The 17,117-nt window shown below is 42.8% G+C and overlaps 1 protein-coding gene and 1 long non-coding RNA gene across 8 annotated transcripts in view; one reads left to right on the forward strand and one right to left on the reverse strand.

Annotated features, from left to right (window-relative positions):
- dnm2a (dynamin 2a) overlaps positions 1-16,770 on the forward strand; it is a 52,221-nt gene extending 35,451 nt beyond the window's left edge. For 6 of the 7 annotated variants that reach the window (XM_060897110.1, XM_060897108.1, XM_060897112.1 and 3 more), the window contains 7 exons: positions 910-1,020; positions 4,051-4,160; positions 4,254-4,365; positions 5,184-5,348; positions 7,408-7,631; positions 7,711-7,947; positions 9,453-11,971. In XM_060897110.1, coding sequence (XP_060753093.1) covers positions 910-1,020; positions 4,051-4,160; positions 4,254-4,365; positions 5,184-5,348; positions 7,408-7,631; positions 7,711-7,947; positions 9,453-9,522 — 1,029 coding nt within the window. In that variant the 3' untranslated portion in view covers positions 9,523-11,971. Of the gene's footprint in view, positions 1-909; positions 1,021-4,050; positions 4,161-4,253; positions 4,366-5,183; positions 5,349-7,407; positions 7,632-7,710; positions 7,948-9,452; positions 11,972-15,689 lie in introns of those variants that run through there. The other variant, XM_060897114.1, reaches the window with a different exon arrangement.
- On the reverse strand, positions 627-3,240 carry LOC132863984 (uncharacterized). Its single transcript, XR_009650171.1, has 3 exons — positions 3,010-3,240; positions 1,764-1,983; positions 627-1,001 (listed from the first exon to the last, which is right to left on the reverse strand). It is a non-coding gene; the product is annotated as an uncharacterized LOC132863984 (long non-coding RNA).
- Positions 16,771-17,117: the final 347 nt, after the last annotated feature.

Raw genomic sequence — 17,117 nt, forward strand, 5'->3', positions numbered from 1 at the left:
AAAACTGTCACTTTTTCTTTTTTCATTTATTACCAAGTACCAGAGTAACGTTTTGAGCTGATATTCGCCTCAGTTTAACGTTTCTTGCTCAGTTCAGTGTAATTCTGTATACACACACCACTTTAAACACACACCACTTTATACACACACACCACTCTTTCCAGCAGAGACTGAAAGTAATCTTATTGTTTGGTGAATAAAAATGCAGATGATATTGTTTTTTTGGAAACAGGTTAAAATGGCCATTAAAAGTTACACACATACACAGACACTCACTCATACATATACACTCACTTACTCACTCACTCACTCTCACTCACACACACACACACACACTCATACACACACTCACTCACTCACTCACTCACACATGCACACACTCACACACTCACTCATACACACACCTACACACTCACTTACTCACTCACTCACTCACATACACACACTCACTCACTCACTCACACACACACACACTCACTCACTCACTCATACACACACTCACTCACTCACTCACTCACACATGCACACACTCACTCACACACTCACTCATACACACACCTACACACACACACTCACTCACTCACACACTCACAAAGAGCATACTAAAAAATAAATAAATGAATTGATTAAAATGACAATTTTTTTAATATCATAAATGTCAGAAATACAAATTAAAAAACAAAACATTGAATACATTTAATAAAAGCTAATGAATAGTAAAAACAAGAAAGAAAGAAGAAGAATTTTGCCAAAACGCTGTACAGAATGTTGTCCCTGTTAAAACGGTACAGGTAAGTGTGAGCTGTGTGCGTGAGTACGTGTGTGCGTGTGTGTGTGTGTGTGTGCACGTGTGCGTGTGTGTTTGCGCCCGTGCGTGTGTGACGTTTTCTCTTTCGCCCCTCTATGCAGGTGATCCGTAAAGGCTGGCTCACCATCAACATCAGCTTCATGAAGGGAGGATCCAAGGAGTACTGGTTCGTCCTGACCGCTGAGTCTCTGTCCTGGTACAAGGATGAAGAGGTGAAACAGAAATACTCATTTTTTTTCTCGTTTTATGTAAAGAGAAAAATAAGGAAATTAAGGGGACTCAAACTGGATCCTAAACCAGTTTTATTTGGACATTATTGAGACTTGCATACTTAAAGGGGCGGTGTGTAATATACAATGACTTAAATCTATCATCACATCATTTCTGAAAATATTTACAAATACTGCGATGCATCGGATCTTGATCGTGTTTGTTTATTTATTTATTTATTTATTTATTTATTTTTCTGGCTATATTTTATACTTTATTTTATAGCTGAGCTATAACAGAGTGAGCGTTTATAAACAGAGGTTGAGGTGTTTGACGAGATGAAGGTGAAGTTTAAAACCGAAGCTGAATCGTTCGTTAACATTTCAGTTTGACTCGTAGGCAGTGCTGAATTTGTCAGTGAGGTGGGAGTTAGTGCAGGGTAAACTCCACACGTCTCATTTCCATGCATTTAACTTGAACGCGTTACCAGGCCCCGCCCACTCGACTTCCCTAATGAAGACTCCGCCCCCACGCACACCTTCTAGCACCTCCGTCACTGAATGATCGGTCGTATTTTTACTTCATTTTAACCATTTATTTATTGTCGCAGTCATGCGAATTGGCTCTCGGGGGAAATCTAGCTTTATTGTTTATTGCTACATGCTTGTCAGATTTGACCCTGCTTAGGAATTGAGCATTACGCCGAAATACAAGATCTGCTGTAATATTAACGTCTGACTCGTACCTGCATCTCAAAGATAGAAAGTTATAGCCTGGTCTTTTCTGATGCGTGTGTGTCCCGGCCCAGCCTAACCAATGTGCGGACTACTGTTCAGCTGCAGCATAATGAACAGGTAGTCTGAACACTGGGTAGGCGGTGGGGGGGTGGGGGGGCTCACAGGGAGAGGCATTAACGGGAGCAACACGGCCGACCGAGCCGCAGGTCAGTGTCCTGCATACGAGGCCTGGAGGGGGAGGGGGGTTGGGTAGGGGAAAGAGAAAGAAAATTAAACATTCAACTTGGGCAAGATGATTCGTTTCATAGTATTTACAGCCTGAGATTAATCGTCACTGAGCACTGATATCTAATCAGTGTCATAAGTGTCCACCGAATCAGCACAAAGAGAACAAAATGAACAGAATAAGAATCAAAGGAATCAAAACGAACGGAATCCGTATCAAAGGAATCAGGGGTGACGTAATCTAAGGAATCGGCATTGACAGAATCAAATGACTTAAATCAATTGAATTCGACTCTTCACAATGAACATAAGCAGAATGACCAGGATCAGTATCAAAGGAACCTGAACCAGTTGAATCTGGTACCAATTCACTTGATTCATATTCATTTTGATACTAAAGAAATTAAAAGAATCTGAATCAAATGAATCTGAATCAGTATTGATCAAATTTGATATCGATTCATTTGAATCATTCAAATCTGGTACTGGTTCACTTGATTCATATTCAATTTTGATACTAAATAAATAAAAAGAAGCTGAATCAAAGGAATCTGAATCAGTATCTGCGGAATTTGATATTCCTTTGATTCAGATTCATTTGAATCATTTAAATCTGATACCGATTCACTTCATTCATATTCATTCGATACTGATTCAGCAAATCCAGAATCAACAAAATTAAAATGAACTGAATCCAACTCGATGGATTTGAAACCAGCAGAGTCAGAATCAATCTAACCAGAACTGAATCAGAATCGACAGAGTCGGTACGAGTGAAAACAGAATCAGCGTAACCAGAACGGACATCATAAGAATAAATCAGAATCAAATAAATCAACATCATGAGAATCAAAAGAATTAGAACAAAAGGAATCTTCAAGAATCTTTTAGAATCCATTTAAATGTTGTATCTGTATAAAGATTCAGAGTGAATCAGAAGCTAGAACTTGAGCTACTTTCACAGCACAAATCTTAGAAGAGCTAAAAAGTTTCTGTTCGAATGTTGCAGCTCAAAGAAAAAGCACTCACCAGTTCAGACCAGAGGGGAGAGAGAGAGAACATGTGTGTTTGTGATAGAGTGTGTGTGTGTGTGTGTGTGTGTGTGTGTGTGTGTTTCTCCCAGGCATTTCTTTAGTCACACTTTAGAGTTTTAGTAAAAATCCATAGCAGAGCGCGGTGTCCTGCCGTTCGGGTTCCCGGGTTTTGAGAGAAAGACGGCAGCGTGTGGGGTGACGGTACGCGGTGAGAGCGCTGTGACGTGGCAGGCGGGCTGAGACGTTCCAGTTGGGATCTGAGTTTGGAATTTTCAGGAAATCGTTCTGGGTTACTGGGGAAAAGGGGGGGTGTCTGTGTTCTTTTAGAGTGATGTAACTGTTGGGATTGCTTTGTTCCCCTCTCTCTCTCTCTCTCTCTCTCTCTCTCTCTCTCTCTCTCTCTCTCTCTCTCTTTTTCTCTCTCTCTCCGTTAGTCCATGTATAAATGTTTCCAGATGCTTCTGCTCAAGAGAAAGTTGGCAACACCCCCAACCCCCCACCAAATTCTCTAGCGCACACACACACACACACACACACACACACACACACACACACACACACTCTCTCTTTCTCTCTCTCTCTCTAGCTCACCCCAACACTCACAGCTATGGTGGTCCTTATTAACCCTGCTTTGTGGCAACAGATTGCTTTGCGTTATTTATTCACCTACATCACAAACATAGACGTGAGCTACGGTTAATGATGCTAGGCTTTTTAATAAGGCATTCAAAAGTCTTAAAAAAGTTTAACTCTGATATATTTTGTAGTTTTCCCATCGGACCTTGAAACCCGTTCCTCTGTATGTAGAGGCACCTATAGGGCTGTCGAGCGAGAGAATGATGTGAGGTCGATGAACGTGTTTGTGTGTGTGTGTAAACACAGCAGCCGAGTGTGTTTGCTCTGCTGCACTTTGACTGTATGTCGCAACATCACGCCGAGCCGACCCGGCGCCTTCTTAACACCGACGGTTTTCATTTTATAACACTTCTGTCTCTTTCTTTTTCTTTCTGTTTTTCTCTCTGTGTTTGAATGACAGGAAAAGGAGAAGAAATACATGCTTCCTCTGGACAACCTGAAGCTCAGAGATGTGGAGAAGGGCTTCATGTCCACCAAACACACCTTCGCTATCTTCAACACAGAGCAAAGGTCTGACACGTCTCAGCCCACGGTGCCTCTGATTGGCTCTGTGTGTTTGTGTGTGTGTGTGTTTATATTCTGTGTGTTTATACGCTCACACAGGAACGTTTATAAAGACCTGCGGCAGATCGAGCTGGCCTGCGATTCTCAGGAGGACGTGGACAGCTGGAAGGCCTCGTTCCTCCGTGCGGGCGTGTACCCTGAGAAAGATCAGGTACTGCACACAGGAAGCTGCTCTTTACCCAGTTTACGCTGACATGGATGTCGTCTCCTCACGTAGTTCCTAAAGCAGCAGCCCTTCAAATGATTGTTCATTCGATCACCATCAGACTCGTCGGGTCTTCTCAAAAAAAAAAAAACTAAAAAACAGACAGACAAAAAAAAAAAAAAAATGCAGCTGACTTGGAAAATACTCGGGCGATATTGCAAAATAAATAAATAAATAAAATAATAATAATTCTAAAATAATAAATAAAAAAAAATAAAAATTTGACAATTTACAAAAGCTAAACATAAACATGTGAATTATATTAAAATAAACTTATATATTTTTTTTTTTCGGTAGTTGTTAACACCTGAGCTGTGTCCAATAAGTTTGTCATTTATTTATCTTTTTAAATGCATGGAACAGTTTTCGAAAAAATCGAGATTTTCTTCGTGTTCATTTACAAACAAATACGATCGTCAATAATATGACACGAATCAACTTTTTGTGCGATGCAGAACAGACGCCACAACTTACACAAAGTGCGGCGTCCGGTAACGCAGCTCTTCAACGACGACGTGACGCACACCGACTTTCACTTCCTGCTTTTATAGGGCGCCATTACTTTTGTTCTCATTGATAAAGCTGGTCTAATTTGTCTTAGTGTATGGATTTGGTTTCCTTGAAGTAATTTGTTTGAAATGACTGTGTTCAACAAAGTGTGTGTGTCTGTCTGTGTGTCTGTCTGTGTGTCTGTCTGTGTGTCTGTCTGTGTGTGTGTCTGTGTGTGTGTCTGTGTGTGTGTCTGTGTGTGTGTCTGTGTGTAGGCAGATGCAGATGATGGCGCTCCAGCAGACACCTTCTCCATGGACCCTCAGCTAGAGAGGCAGGTTGAAACAATCCGTAACTTGGTGGACTCCTACATCTGCATCGTCAACAAGACCATCAGAGACCTGATGCCTAAGACCATCATGCACCTCATGATCAACAATGTACGTGTGTCTGTGTGCGGGTGCGCATGAGAAGCCAGATGGTGCAATGGTGGTTTGGTTTCGGGTTGAGTGGGTGGGCTTTCAGAATGACGCTCACCTGGAAAGACGTGAGCTTGCTCATCTGTAGACGTCTGCCATCTCTGTCAACACTGAACGTTTAACCTTCATCTGATTCTTCTGGTTTTATTGTGGTGCGTGTGAAAGAGACATCAAGAGGTTTGTTTCCCAAAAGCCATTCGCCATCTTATCTGCGGCTTTAAGAAAAACAAAGAGACGGAGAAACCAAAAGCGACGTAGGCAACGCTGGTCTAAACCAGTACACTCATTTTAATTTCGACTCTGTGTGATTTGGCGAAATCGGATGCAATGTAAACGAGTCGAGTCATCGTGGACGGAAACGCACGCTCAGCAGGACGCTGCATCCTCACGCACTTCTGATCTACAACTGCACGACTGTATTTAAACGCTTAAACAGTTTGAGTAATTATTACACATAGATGCTTCTCAGCATCTTTACGGCCTTTAATATCCTCAAAGAGGAGAGCAAAGAGTTTACAGTTTTGGAATACAGCCTGTAGTATGTTGCTAGGCAGTTGCTGTTGTATTCCGGGTGGTTGCTAGGCTGTTGGTCCAAAGGTCTTATATAAGATCGTGGTCCAAAGGAAGTTCCTGGGATAAGGAGGAAAAAAACCATTCTGATCAAAAGCAAATTCTCCAACTTAAGTTCTTGGACAAAAGTTCCTGGTCTTAAATATGGCTTATGAGCAAAGGTTCCTGGTCCAAAATTAGTTCCTGTTCTTAAGTACAGATGTTGGGCTAAAGTTAACGGTCTTGGGTAAGTAACCTGGGACAGTCATCTTTGTCCAAAGTTCCTAGTTGAAAGTTTCTGAGACAAAGTTTCTGATATTAAGTAAGCTCTTGTTCTGGTACAGAGTAAATTCCTGAGTCAAAGGTCGTGGTCCTTAGGAAAGTCCTGAGATAAAGAGGGGAAAAAAACATTCCTGATCAAAAGTAAGTTCACAGGCTTATGTAAGTTCTTGCACAAAAGTTCCTGGTCTTAGGGAAGTACCTTGGCTATAGTAAGGCCCTGGTCTTAAGTATGGGTTTAAGTTCCTGTTAAGTTAGTTACTCTTTAGTGACGCGTAAGGTAGTGACGCGCAAGGTAGTGACGCGCAAGGTGGTGACGCGCAAGGTGGTGACGCGCAAGGTGGTGACGCGCAAGGTAGTGACGCGTAAGGTAGTGACGCGCAAGGTGGTGACGCGCAAGGTAGTGACGCGCGAGGTGGTGACGCGCGAGGTGGTGACGCGCGAGGTGGTGGCGCGCGAGGTGGTGGCGCGCGAGGTGGTGGCGCGCGAGGTGGTGGCGCGCGAGGTGGTGGCGCGCGAGGTGGTGGCGCGCGAGGTGGTGGCGCGCGAGGTGGTGGCGCGCGAGGTGGTGGCGCGCGAGGTGGTGGCGCGCGAGGTGGTGGCGCGCGAGGTGGTGGCGCGCGAGGTGGTGGCGCGCGAGGTGGTGGCGCGCGAGGTGGTGGCGCGCGAGGTGGTGGCGCGCGAGGTGGTGGCGCGCGAGGTGGTGGCGCGCGAGGTCCTACATCAGTGTTTCTGGTTTAAAATTCCCAGGCTGAAGTAAGTTCCTGTGTCAAAGGTCTTGGTATCCTGGTTAAAATTTCTGCCCTGTTGGGTTTTATTAATCAAAGGTAAAAACATTTCTTTGTTAATTTTGAACCTTTTTCCAATTTATTTATTTATTTATTTTTCAAGTGTTATGGTTTGTAGCACCATTTAAATTTTGTGTATTTGGGCGTAACCAAAGTGTTAGTGTTTACACTCCAGGTCGCTCACTACTCTGATGAACTCGGACATGTGTCTGGTTTAGTGGTTTTCTCTGACAAAGCTGGGGGTAAAAATGAAATTCTCTCCCTTCACTCTTCTGTGAGTGACACCTCGTGTGTTTCAGAACTCGGTCCGTAGAGCAGACTGTGAAGGTACAGAATCCATCTTTAGCGGTTGTTAGAGGTTTGTACGTTGCCCACTCGGCTCTTCCTCCCGTTTTCCTCCTCAGGCCAAGGACTTCATCCACTCGGAGCTGCTGGCCTACCTTTACTCTTCAGGGGATCAGAACAGTCTGATGGAGGAGTCGGCCGATCAGGCTCAGAGGAGGGACGAAATGCTGCGGATGTACCACGCCCTCAAGGAGGCTCTCAGCATCATCGGTGACATCAGCACCTCCACCATCTCCGTGCCCGTGCCTCCACCCGTTAATGACAACTGGATTCAGGAGCCCAGGTCAGGGTTTATCTTGATTTAACGTCAGTTTTAATTTACACAGCTGTCTGTTTGACACTCCTGTCTCTGTCCTTCACAGCCCAACCCCTCAGCGACTACCAGCTTCTGTGGCTCCGCTCCCAAACAGACCTCCAGCGGTGAGAGGGCCCACCCCGGGACCGCCTCCTCTAAACCCCTCCCCTGCTTTTGGTGCCCCGCCCATCCCATCCAGACCGGGACAGCCCATTAACGCCTTCAGCAACAGCAGCCAGGACCCGTTCAGTGCACCGCCTCAGGTGCCCTCTCGCCCTGCACGTGTGCCCCCCGGGGTGCCCAGGTAAAGACCTGTGTGTGTGTTTGAGGTATATTCTGTATGTGTGCGTGCGTGCGAACACAATTAGAGTTCAGTGAACACTAATGACGCGTTTTTTCTGTTCGCTGATGTTCTCTGATCTCACTGTGGGATTCACTCATCTATCTGTCATAATCTGATGGATTCATCTCAAAATATACTATCTGTAACACCATGACTCACCTTTCAGTCTCGCTCCCACTCTCTCTCTCTCTCCCTCTCTCTCTCTTTCTTTCTGTCTTTCTCTTGTTTTTACTTTCACTTTTCAGCACTTCCTATTCATTTGCTCTCGTTTGCGTTCCAGTCCGAGGGCAGCTCAGATACCATGCTGTATTTGTGAATAATAAAATCTTTCCCGTTCTACGAGTGGCTCTTCGTTTCGGCCCGGCTGCGACCCGGCAGCGTCACAGGTCACCGTGACGATGAGAAATTCTAGAGAAAGTAGAAGATACTTGTAGATATTTAAAGATTAACTCTGTTCTGAACACATTAAATGTGTTTATATTGAGGTGTTCAGCGACTCTGCTGCTGGTTTGTTAGGTGATGTTTGTGTTTTTCTTTTTATTCGTCTGAGAAGGTCGAGGCCATGTTGTCCACGCTGACATCACAGGGGACAGAGACATTTTCAGTCTGGACGGGAAAGCACTGCACTGTTAGCTCATAAAAACTAAAGAGCAAGAGCTTGTTTTCTGCAGGGATGAGAAACTCAGTGACGTTTGACGAGAAATTCGGTGATGTTTGAGGAGAAATTCGGTGACGTTTGACGAGAAATTCGGTGACATTTGACGAGAAATTCGGTGACGTTTGACGAGAAATTCGGTGACGTTTGACGAGAAACTCGGTGACGTTCGACGAGAAACTCTGTGACGTTCGACGAGAAACTCTGTGACGTTCGACGAGAAACTCTGTGACGTTCGACGAGAAACTCTGTGACGTTCGACGAGAAACTCTGTGACGTTCGACGAGAAACTCTGTGACGTTCGACGAGAAACTCTGTGACGTTCGACGAGAAACTCTGTGACGTTCGACGAGAAACTCGGTGACGTTCGACGAGAAACTCGGTGACGTTGTTCCAAAGGCTGGACTCAAAGTCTGGCTCTACAGAGTGTGTCTTTACGGAGCGGAGTAGCTACAAACGGCTCAGCTTGGCTAGTTAGTGATTTCCAAGCTGACGTTGTTGGTGTTGATTGTGCTATTAGGTATTAGGTGGACAGGTGTGAGGACTAAAGCGCCGCCGCATCACTGTCTTTCTCTTCGAGAATGAGCGAGGGATCAATCAGCTGCTTTCAGAATGGACCAGAATTTGACTTCACTGAATTTTTCATGTTTTCTTTCTCTTTCACCCTCTTCTCTCTCTCTCTCTCTCTCTCTCTCTCTCTCTCTCTCTCTCTCTCTCTCTCTCTCTCTCTCTCTCTCTCTCTCTCTCTCTCTCTCTCTCTCTTTTGGTGGAATGTCTCTTCTCATTTTCTCTCACTCTTCTCTCCCTGCAGCCGAAGACCTCCTGGCGCTCCCACCCGGCCCACCATAATCCGCCCTGCTGAGCCCTCCCTTCTAGACTAGGCCTTCACCACACATACACACACACACACACACACACACACATGCATACACACATCTGCGTATATGGGCCAACAAAGAGAAATAGAGTGATCTAGAGAGCGGCGGATTTGGGGATTTGTGTCTGTACATCCGGCCTGACCAATAAATATCCACCTGATTAGTTTGTTCAGACTGTTCTCTCATAAAAACGCTGCTAATTTCCTTCTTTAGTCACAAGATTGCAATTCCACATGCAGGCTGTACTATTAGTACGATTAATCAAACCACTTCTCTACCTTTTTAGTTTTTCTTTCATGTTGTTTTCTTGGGTTAGCCTTCAGGGGGCGCTGCTTTAACCGTGTGTCTCATTTTCATTTGGGTGACGTGTTTTTTTCCCCTCTCTCTCGCTCTCGCTCTCTCTCTCTCTCTCTCTCTCTCTCTCCCTCTCTCTCTTTCTCTCTCTCTCTCTGAATGTACAACAGCGTCCGCTCACTGGGAACCAGCTGAGACCTGTGTGTTTGTTTTTTTATTTATTTTTTCTTATTTCTAGTAAATATAATATTATTGTTGTGGGGTTTCTTTTTTTTTACTACTTTTTTTTTTCCACCACCCGTCTCATCTCAGCTAAACCCACTCGACTAAGAAATGAAGATCCTTTCGTCAACCTCACGGTCTTTAAAATTCGGTTTGCTATCCGTGTTTAGGTTTTAGCAGGACGACGTAAAAAACGAACTAAAATAAAAAAACGCTGCTTGTTTGTAAACAGTTCTGCATGTCTGGGTAACAGTAGTGTGTGTGTGTGAGAGAGACAATAATACTGAAGCGCAGTAACGCCTCTTGCGCGTCAGGAGGTCATTCTGTCTCGGCTAGCGTAGCGTCTCAGGTTTTCACAGCTCCTTATCGGTTAACGCAGTTTTGATGACTTTCTTCCATTAAAGTTCTTTCATTAGCCTTTATTTCACCTTCAGGGATGGAGCGAGCATCAGTAAAGAGGGGTAGTACAAAATGATGAAAAGGGCGGGGTAGTTAGCGACCAATCAGAAGCGAACAAGGAGCTTGTAGTTAGTGGACGTAAACAACGTTCGTAAACGTAAACTTACGACACGTTTCTCATGCAAGTAAAACCGTTATCTCAATTTTTTTTCTTCTCGTTCAGTTATTTATTAAGTTAAAAGAGCGAATCCAAAACCTCTGGACTTCTAGAAGCATCTATAAGAAGACAAACCCATGACGCTCAGTGACGCGTCTGGGATCCTGCCCCAGGTCTTGTACTAATATGTTTTTTTTCTGATTTGGTCCAAACTACCCCTCAGGTTAGAGATTTTACCCCAGACCTTATGAACAGGGTCTCAAAATAACACACATACATACAAACATGTACATGCACTGTAATACGCTTCCTTTAAAAAAAAAAAAAAGTTAATAATAATAATAAAGGATAAAATAAAGTCGTGTCGAATCGCGTGTCGGCGAACGGAAACACGAAGCCGCCGACGTTACGAGCCGCCGTAATCAGACATCAGAGCTTTTAAAGCTGGTTACTAATAAACGCATTAACAGGGCTGTGGGACTGGGAACGACTTCGGGGAAATGTACACTTACAGTTTGGCGTTTTAAATATTGTTTTTTCCTTTTTTTCTTTTTTTTGTATTATTTATAACCCAGGCATTATGTCATTGATGTTTTTGATTTCTTCTTCTTTTTTTGTTTTTCTTTTCTTTTCTTTTTTTTCTCTCTTGTCATTTGTCTCTATACTTTTGGAGAAATCATGTGTAGTATAGGGCAGGGAGGCGGCCGGAAGACAGCGTCTCGTCTTCAACTGCAAATCTATAAATAAACAGAAATTAATCCGAGCTGCAGGAAGGAGAGGAATTTACCAGGAATTAACGTTGGTGTCCAGTTATATTTAATGGGGTTGAAAGGGGTGATAAATGCTGATAAAGATGACGATGATGATGATTTCTGGGTTTTGCTTTTGGAATAATCACGGTTTTAACTTTGACGTGGAGACGCAGGACGGGAACGAGAGAATATCCTGTACCACAAAATGAAGTATGTTAAGAGAACAGTGAGGTCAGATCTCAAGAGGTTTAATCCAGATTTGTTTATTACTTACGCATGGCTACGATGATGATGATGATGATTATGATGATGATGAAATGTCTTATATACAATATAATAAAAAGCTCTATATAAGATATACACACCTAGCCATGTCTACAAAACAGAATCTCTCCTCCGTCATTCTCCACCTCTCCGGTTTCTGCAGAAGAGACCCAATATTACACCCTGTATAGTTCTGTTTGTATTCCTTTCTTCTTTTTTTGTTTTTGTTTTGGCTTCTTTTGAAATCATCGATCCTTGTCAAGTGCCTCTGTAGCAGTTAATGCACTCTGAGCAAAAAATGATATAATGGTGGAAAATTGGAAAAAACTACAAGCTAATAAAAGAGGTATTGTGTACAATAAAAGGGACTTCCTGTGGTGATTGGTGTTTCCTCGTGTCCTTCATTTCTTTCCTTTCTGTCTCCTCTTCGCATCTGTCCACTTGCATGTCGCCGTCTCGCACCACTAGACAACACGAACGTGATCGTCACACACAGATTGCACGTGTATGGGGTTTCTGCGGTCCTCAGTTTGTTCAGACTTAAATGTAATAAATTCGGTTTTATTTATATTTATAATACAGTGGGGGTCACAGTGGCTTAGTGGTTAGCACGTTCGCCTCACACCTCCAGGGTTGGGGGTTCGATTCCCGCCTCCGCCTTGTGTGTGTGGAGTTTGCATGTTCTCCCCGTGCCTCGGGGGTTTCCTCCGGGTACTCCGGTTTCCTCCCCCGGTCCAAAGACATGCATGGTAGGTTGATTGGCATCTCTGGAAAATTGTCCGTAGTGTGTGATTGTGTGAGTGAATGAGAATGTGTGTGTGTGTGCCCTGTGATGGGTTGGCACTCCGTCCAGGGTGTATCCTGCCTTGATGCCCGATGACGCCTGAGATAGGCACAGGCTCCCCGTGACCCGAGGTAGTTCGGATAAGCGGTGGAAAGTGAGTGAGAGAGAGAGAGTGAGCATAATACAGTGCAAAAGTTTGGATATTTTCAGCACACACTTTGGGTGCCGAAATGAAAAGACGCAAAAAGTTGTTAATTATTAGATTATTAAATTATCGTACTTTATTACTCACCTTACCAAAAATATATATATTGTATTTTTTATCCGTTTATAGTTACTTTTAATCTTTCGGAAATGCCATCAGACACGTTAGCCTCTGATCGTTGGGAGGTGCAAACTTTTGCACTGTACTCTTTTAATGTGTGCTAGCTGCAGCATACCCGATACGGGAAATATCGACCTTGAGGATGTAACGTGGAAACAAATTGAAATTATATTGAAAAATCTAGGATAAGCAGAAACCCTGAACTCGACACGTGCTGCTCTTTATAGCAGCAGTTTGATCTCGTAGCTTAGACTTGCTTAGAAATGTTTCTTCTCTAAACGTAGTGCAGATTTCCTGTCGTTCAAACTCAACCATCAGGATTTCACAAATTTTTATTTTTGGGGCAGAAATTAACACACAATCCAGCAAACTGATATTTGGAGGCAAAACAGCGCGATGTTTTCAAAATGATGCGCCGATTCGAGCCGAGACGTGGCGTCCGGTGACATCATCACGACACGCGTACATCAGAACCCTTAATACAGCTCTCAGAGAAACTCATTACATGTGTGTAGAAAAAGCAGAAAATCTTCTAGTTGCATCACAAGTTTGAAGCTTTTCTGGCTGCAACAATACAAAAAAACCCAGAACTCCTGGATGGACCGAATGAGCCGTGAGTTTAATCGCCAGCGTAATTCACTAAATCGTGTACATGTACATCTCCTGTGGCTGGATGTTCCTCCTGATACAACAGGAGCTCTAGTGAACCCTACTGAAGTGACGTGGTTCTACGTTTTGGAGTCAGCTCCGGGTGTGTGTTCACGGTGTGTGTGTGTGTTCACTGCTGTGTGCACGCACTTTGGATGGGTTAAATGCAGAGAACGAATTCTGAGTATGGGTCACCGTACTTAGCTATATGTCACGTCACTTTACTGTTGAGCCACTTAGGATCCAGTAAAACACTATTTTTTGTAACCCTCAATATACTCGAGAGTGAAATGACCGAGAAATTCTACTAAAGATAAAAGATAATCAGTTAAACTTCTATTCAGTCACAAGTGTAAGTATAATCCAGCCAGAAACGATCGCGGGTTGAGTTAAAAATATAAAAGGAAATAAAAAAGTTGTTAATTTTGAAAATGTACCCAAATATTAAAACGTAAATGTAAGTTAACGTTAACGTCGTTCGGTCTAAGTTTCATCGTTCGGCTCAACTAACAGCGTCAGCTACTGGAACGGATGCTAGCAAAGAAAGTTAGCAAAGAAAACCCTGTACACAGAGCCGATCGGCCCTATATGCTAACTACGCAAGTTGCGTAGGGCCCCGCAAATTAGGCAAGGCCCCGCCTCCCCCTGCGTCATTTTACTGTCTCTAGTCTCTATCTGACTAGCTAAATTAGCTGTGCAGTGCTGACAGTGCATCTCTTGACCTGTCTGTCTGTCACACAACAATTTATTGCGTGAACATTCGCGTGAATAAACGCTCAAGGGCAACGGTGTTTATAAACGGCAGCTCGATAACCGCGCGTGAACATGCGTTCATATGCGCATGCAATCGTGCATGAAATGACACGCGCACTTTCCAGCAGCAACATCTGTGTGGGGACCAGTACAAAAAGTAGCGTGATAGCGCTCCTAAATGACAATGTTTATAGTCTCTCAATCAAGGTTACAACAACGTTAATGCGATATGGAGCCCAATGGATTTACATTGGAGTTGGCATAATGTCAGGTCAATATGAATGCACCTAGAGTGTAAATAATAATCATCAGGGATCCAGTATTGCTCTCATGTATACTATAAAACACAGTGATACGGTATGGCAAGCCGTTTCAGCTTTTTACATTCACATGATGTGGATTTTTGATATCAAGAATTCAGTTTTCGATACTTAAAATGTAAATATTAAGAGTGTGATTTCTAGTAGTAACCATATTTTTGATATCAGGAATTACATTTAAATTCAATTGCTAATATTCAACTCAAAATTCTATTTAAAATATTATATTCAATAAAGATTTGTTTATACGTCATTTAATTCTGTATTGTTTTACTCTTTGACCGAGAGATGGAGCAAACCTTTTTTAAAAGGAGGGAGGTTTGTAGTGGGAGCAGTGGGGTGACAAGTGTGAATGTGTGGCAAATGGTTTACATGGCTCACGGGTCAGGTACAGTATGAGGGCCCCTTAGAAGAATTTTGCTTAGGGCCCCAGGGAGGTCAGGATCAGCACTGCCTGTACAGCAAGCTAACAATAGCAGAATGGTGAATTAGAACACATGGACTAGATTAGGAACGGCTGGAGAAAGGTAATGATTTATGATCCCGCTCTCCGGTGTCACACAGATGAGGTTGAGGTTCCATTCTGAACCTGGTTCCTCTCAGGTTCTTCCTCGTATCGTCTCGGAGTTTTTCTCACCGCCGTCATCTCGGGCTCGCTCGTTATGGATAAATCCTGATTTGAACTCGTGTCCTTGTAATCAGTGGGCCGACACTTTAACCGCTAAGATACGACATCACACAGAACGCTAAAGCGCTAAAATACAGACGACGGATCGGCTGTTAATTGGATGCTACCCGAGCCCATGTGGTGTACAGTATATACTGTATGGTGTACGTTCATTAGCTGGATGAGAGAAGGAGAGATTTTGAATGTTTAAATAGAAATGTAAGGAGTTTTTTCTCTCAGAAATTTAAGATTAAAAGTTGTCTTGATGAACTTCAGGAGGTCAATTCACACATTTACATTTTGCAAGACAGCAAAAAAAAACGCCGACATGCTTTTGCAACACGTGGTCAAAGGTGAAAGTAGGTCACTGCAAGATGCTCGAGTCACTTCACGTTAGTAAAAGTCTGTCTTTCTGAAACTGGAGGGTAAAGCGCACACACACACGCACACACCCTCACACGCACACACACACACGCACAATCAGTGCGTCAGGCTGTTGTCGCGTCTCCTCACATGTGTGTATCATGTCTGCTCAGTTCTCATCTCTCTTTTCTCACAACTCTCATTGCGGTTGTTCTCAAACAGACGTCCAGCTCCTCGACGGAAGTAGTGGTGACCCCGAACGTCCAGATCGGCCGCGCTGCAGTGCATCATGGGAGGAGAAATCCAGAGGAAGTGCTTCCACTCCTGTTTCACAAAATGTTCAATGTTCATTTTGCATTTTTTTTTTTTTTTATGATCAGAAAACTTTAGCGTTGAAGTGTTAAGTGCGCACTTGAGCAGATCTAAATTAATAATGTCGAGTCAAAAACGGTTGAAATAAACAAGAGGACTGGTGTTAATCAGTCAATTGAAGGTCATTCGAATTTAACGCTTATTATCGACCGTGATTGTGTGTTTTTTTGTTGTTTTTTTAACATAGACATTAACCTTAAAATATTCCTGAAGCTGTGGTATCCTGAGACAGTAAATAATTGATTTGTGCTAGCGTGGTGGTTTATTTTCAGCTAAATACGTCTTACTCGAGCTACGAAGACGGCGCCGACTGAAGTTTGCTTCTTTTTCTTTTTTTCTTGGTTCTTTTTAGCTAGGAAGTGAACGTAGCTAACAGTTAATGGAAGTCTGGTTCATGAAAATCTTTCCCATTAATCACTTTCTGCAATTTGGATTTACTTTAAAACAAAAAATACCTCGTAGTTTTAGTCACGTTTTGTCTGGTGGTGTTAGTTTTAACTTTATTTTTTTTTACCTGAAATTTCCACATGATTTCCTTTTCAGGTTTTTTTGGACGTGGGCTATAAACCCCTTACACACCTCTACTTCTCTTTACTGAGTGTGTACCTGTGAGCTGTGTGTATTCACTTTTATAACTGAAGTGAGGCAAAAAAAAAAATCGAAGGAGTCGCCGTGTTCCCTTGTGTGATCTTGCAAGTCCAATTCCTTCGTGACTAAACAGCCGCTTTACAGCAGAACACGAACACGAAGGAAACGACAGGAAATTTGTTTGTTTCTGTTTTTATTACAGTCGTTTTTCCATCGGTCAGTAACTCGTCCACCATGAAATATTTTTGGAAGAGTTTCCGTGTTTTGTACGTCTGAATCCTCTTCAGTAAAACTAGAATAATTGTGTTGTGACGTGAAATTAAATTAAATCTGTTCACAAGAATTTGTAATTTTCTTTTTTTAATTTTCTGAACCTGCACAAACACCAGAATTTCTTAAAGTTAATATATACACGAGAAACATATTATAAAGGACTTACTGCTAAATAATGATTTATTATTACTATTATTATTACTATTATTACTATGATTAATAATAGTAATAATAATTTATTTTAAAAATAAAAAAAATATTTCAAATATTCACTCACTCACATATCATTTTCTTATTTTTAAATTATTCTTTTTTATTATTATATTATCGAACTACCTAGGAGTCATGGGGATAGCCTTGTCCATATCTCAGAATTCGTACTGGCATCAAGGCTGGATAACACCGTCACGGGGGGGT

The sequence above is a fragment of the Tachysurus vachellii genome, chromosome 21 (assembly GCF_030014155.1).
Source record: "Tachysurus vachellii isolate PV-2020 chromosome 21, HZAU_Pvac_v1, whole genome shotgun sequence".
In the NCBI taxonomy this organism is placed as follows: Eukaryota; Metazoa; Chordata; class Actinopteri; order Siluriformes; family Bagridae; genus Tachysurus; species Tachysurus vachellii.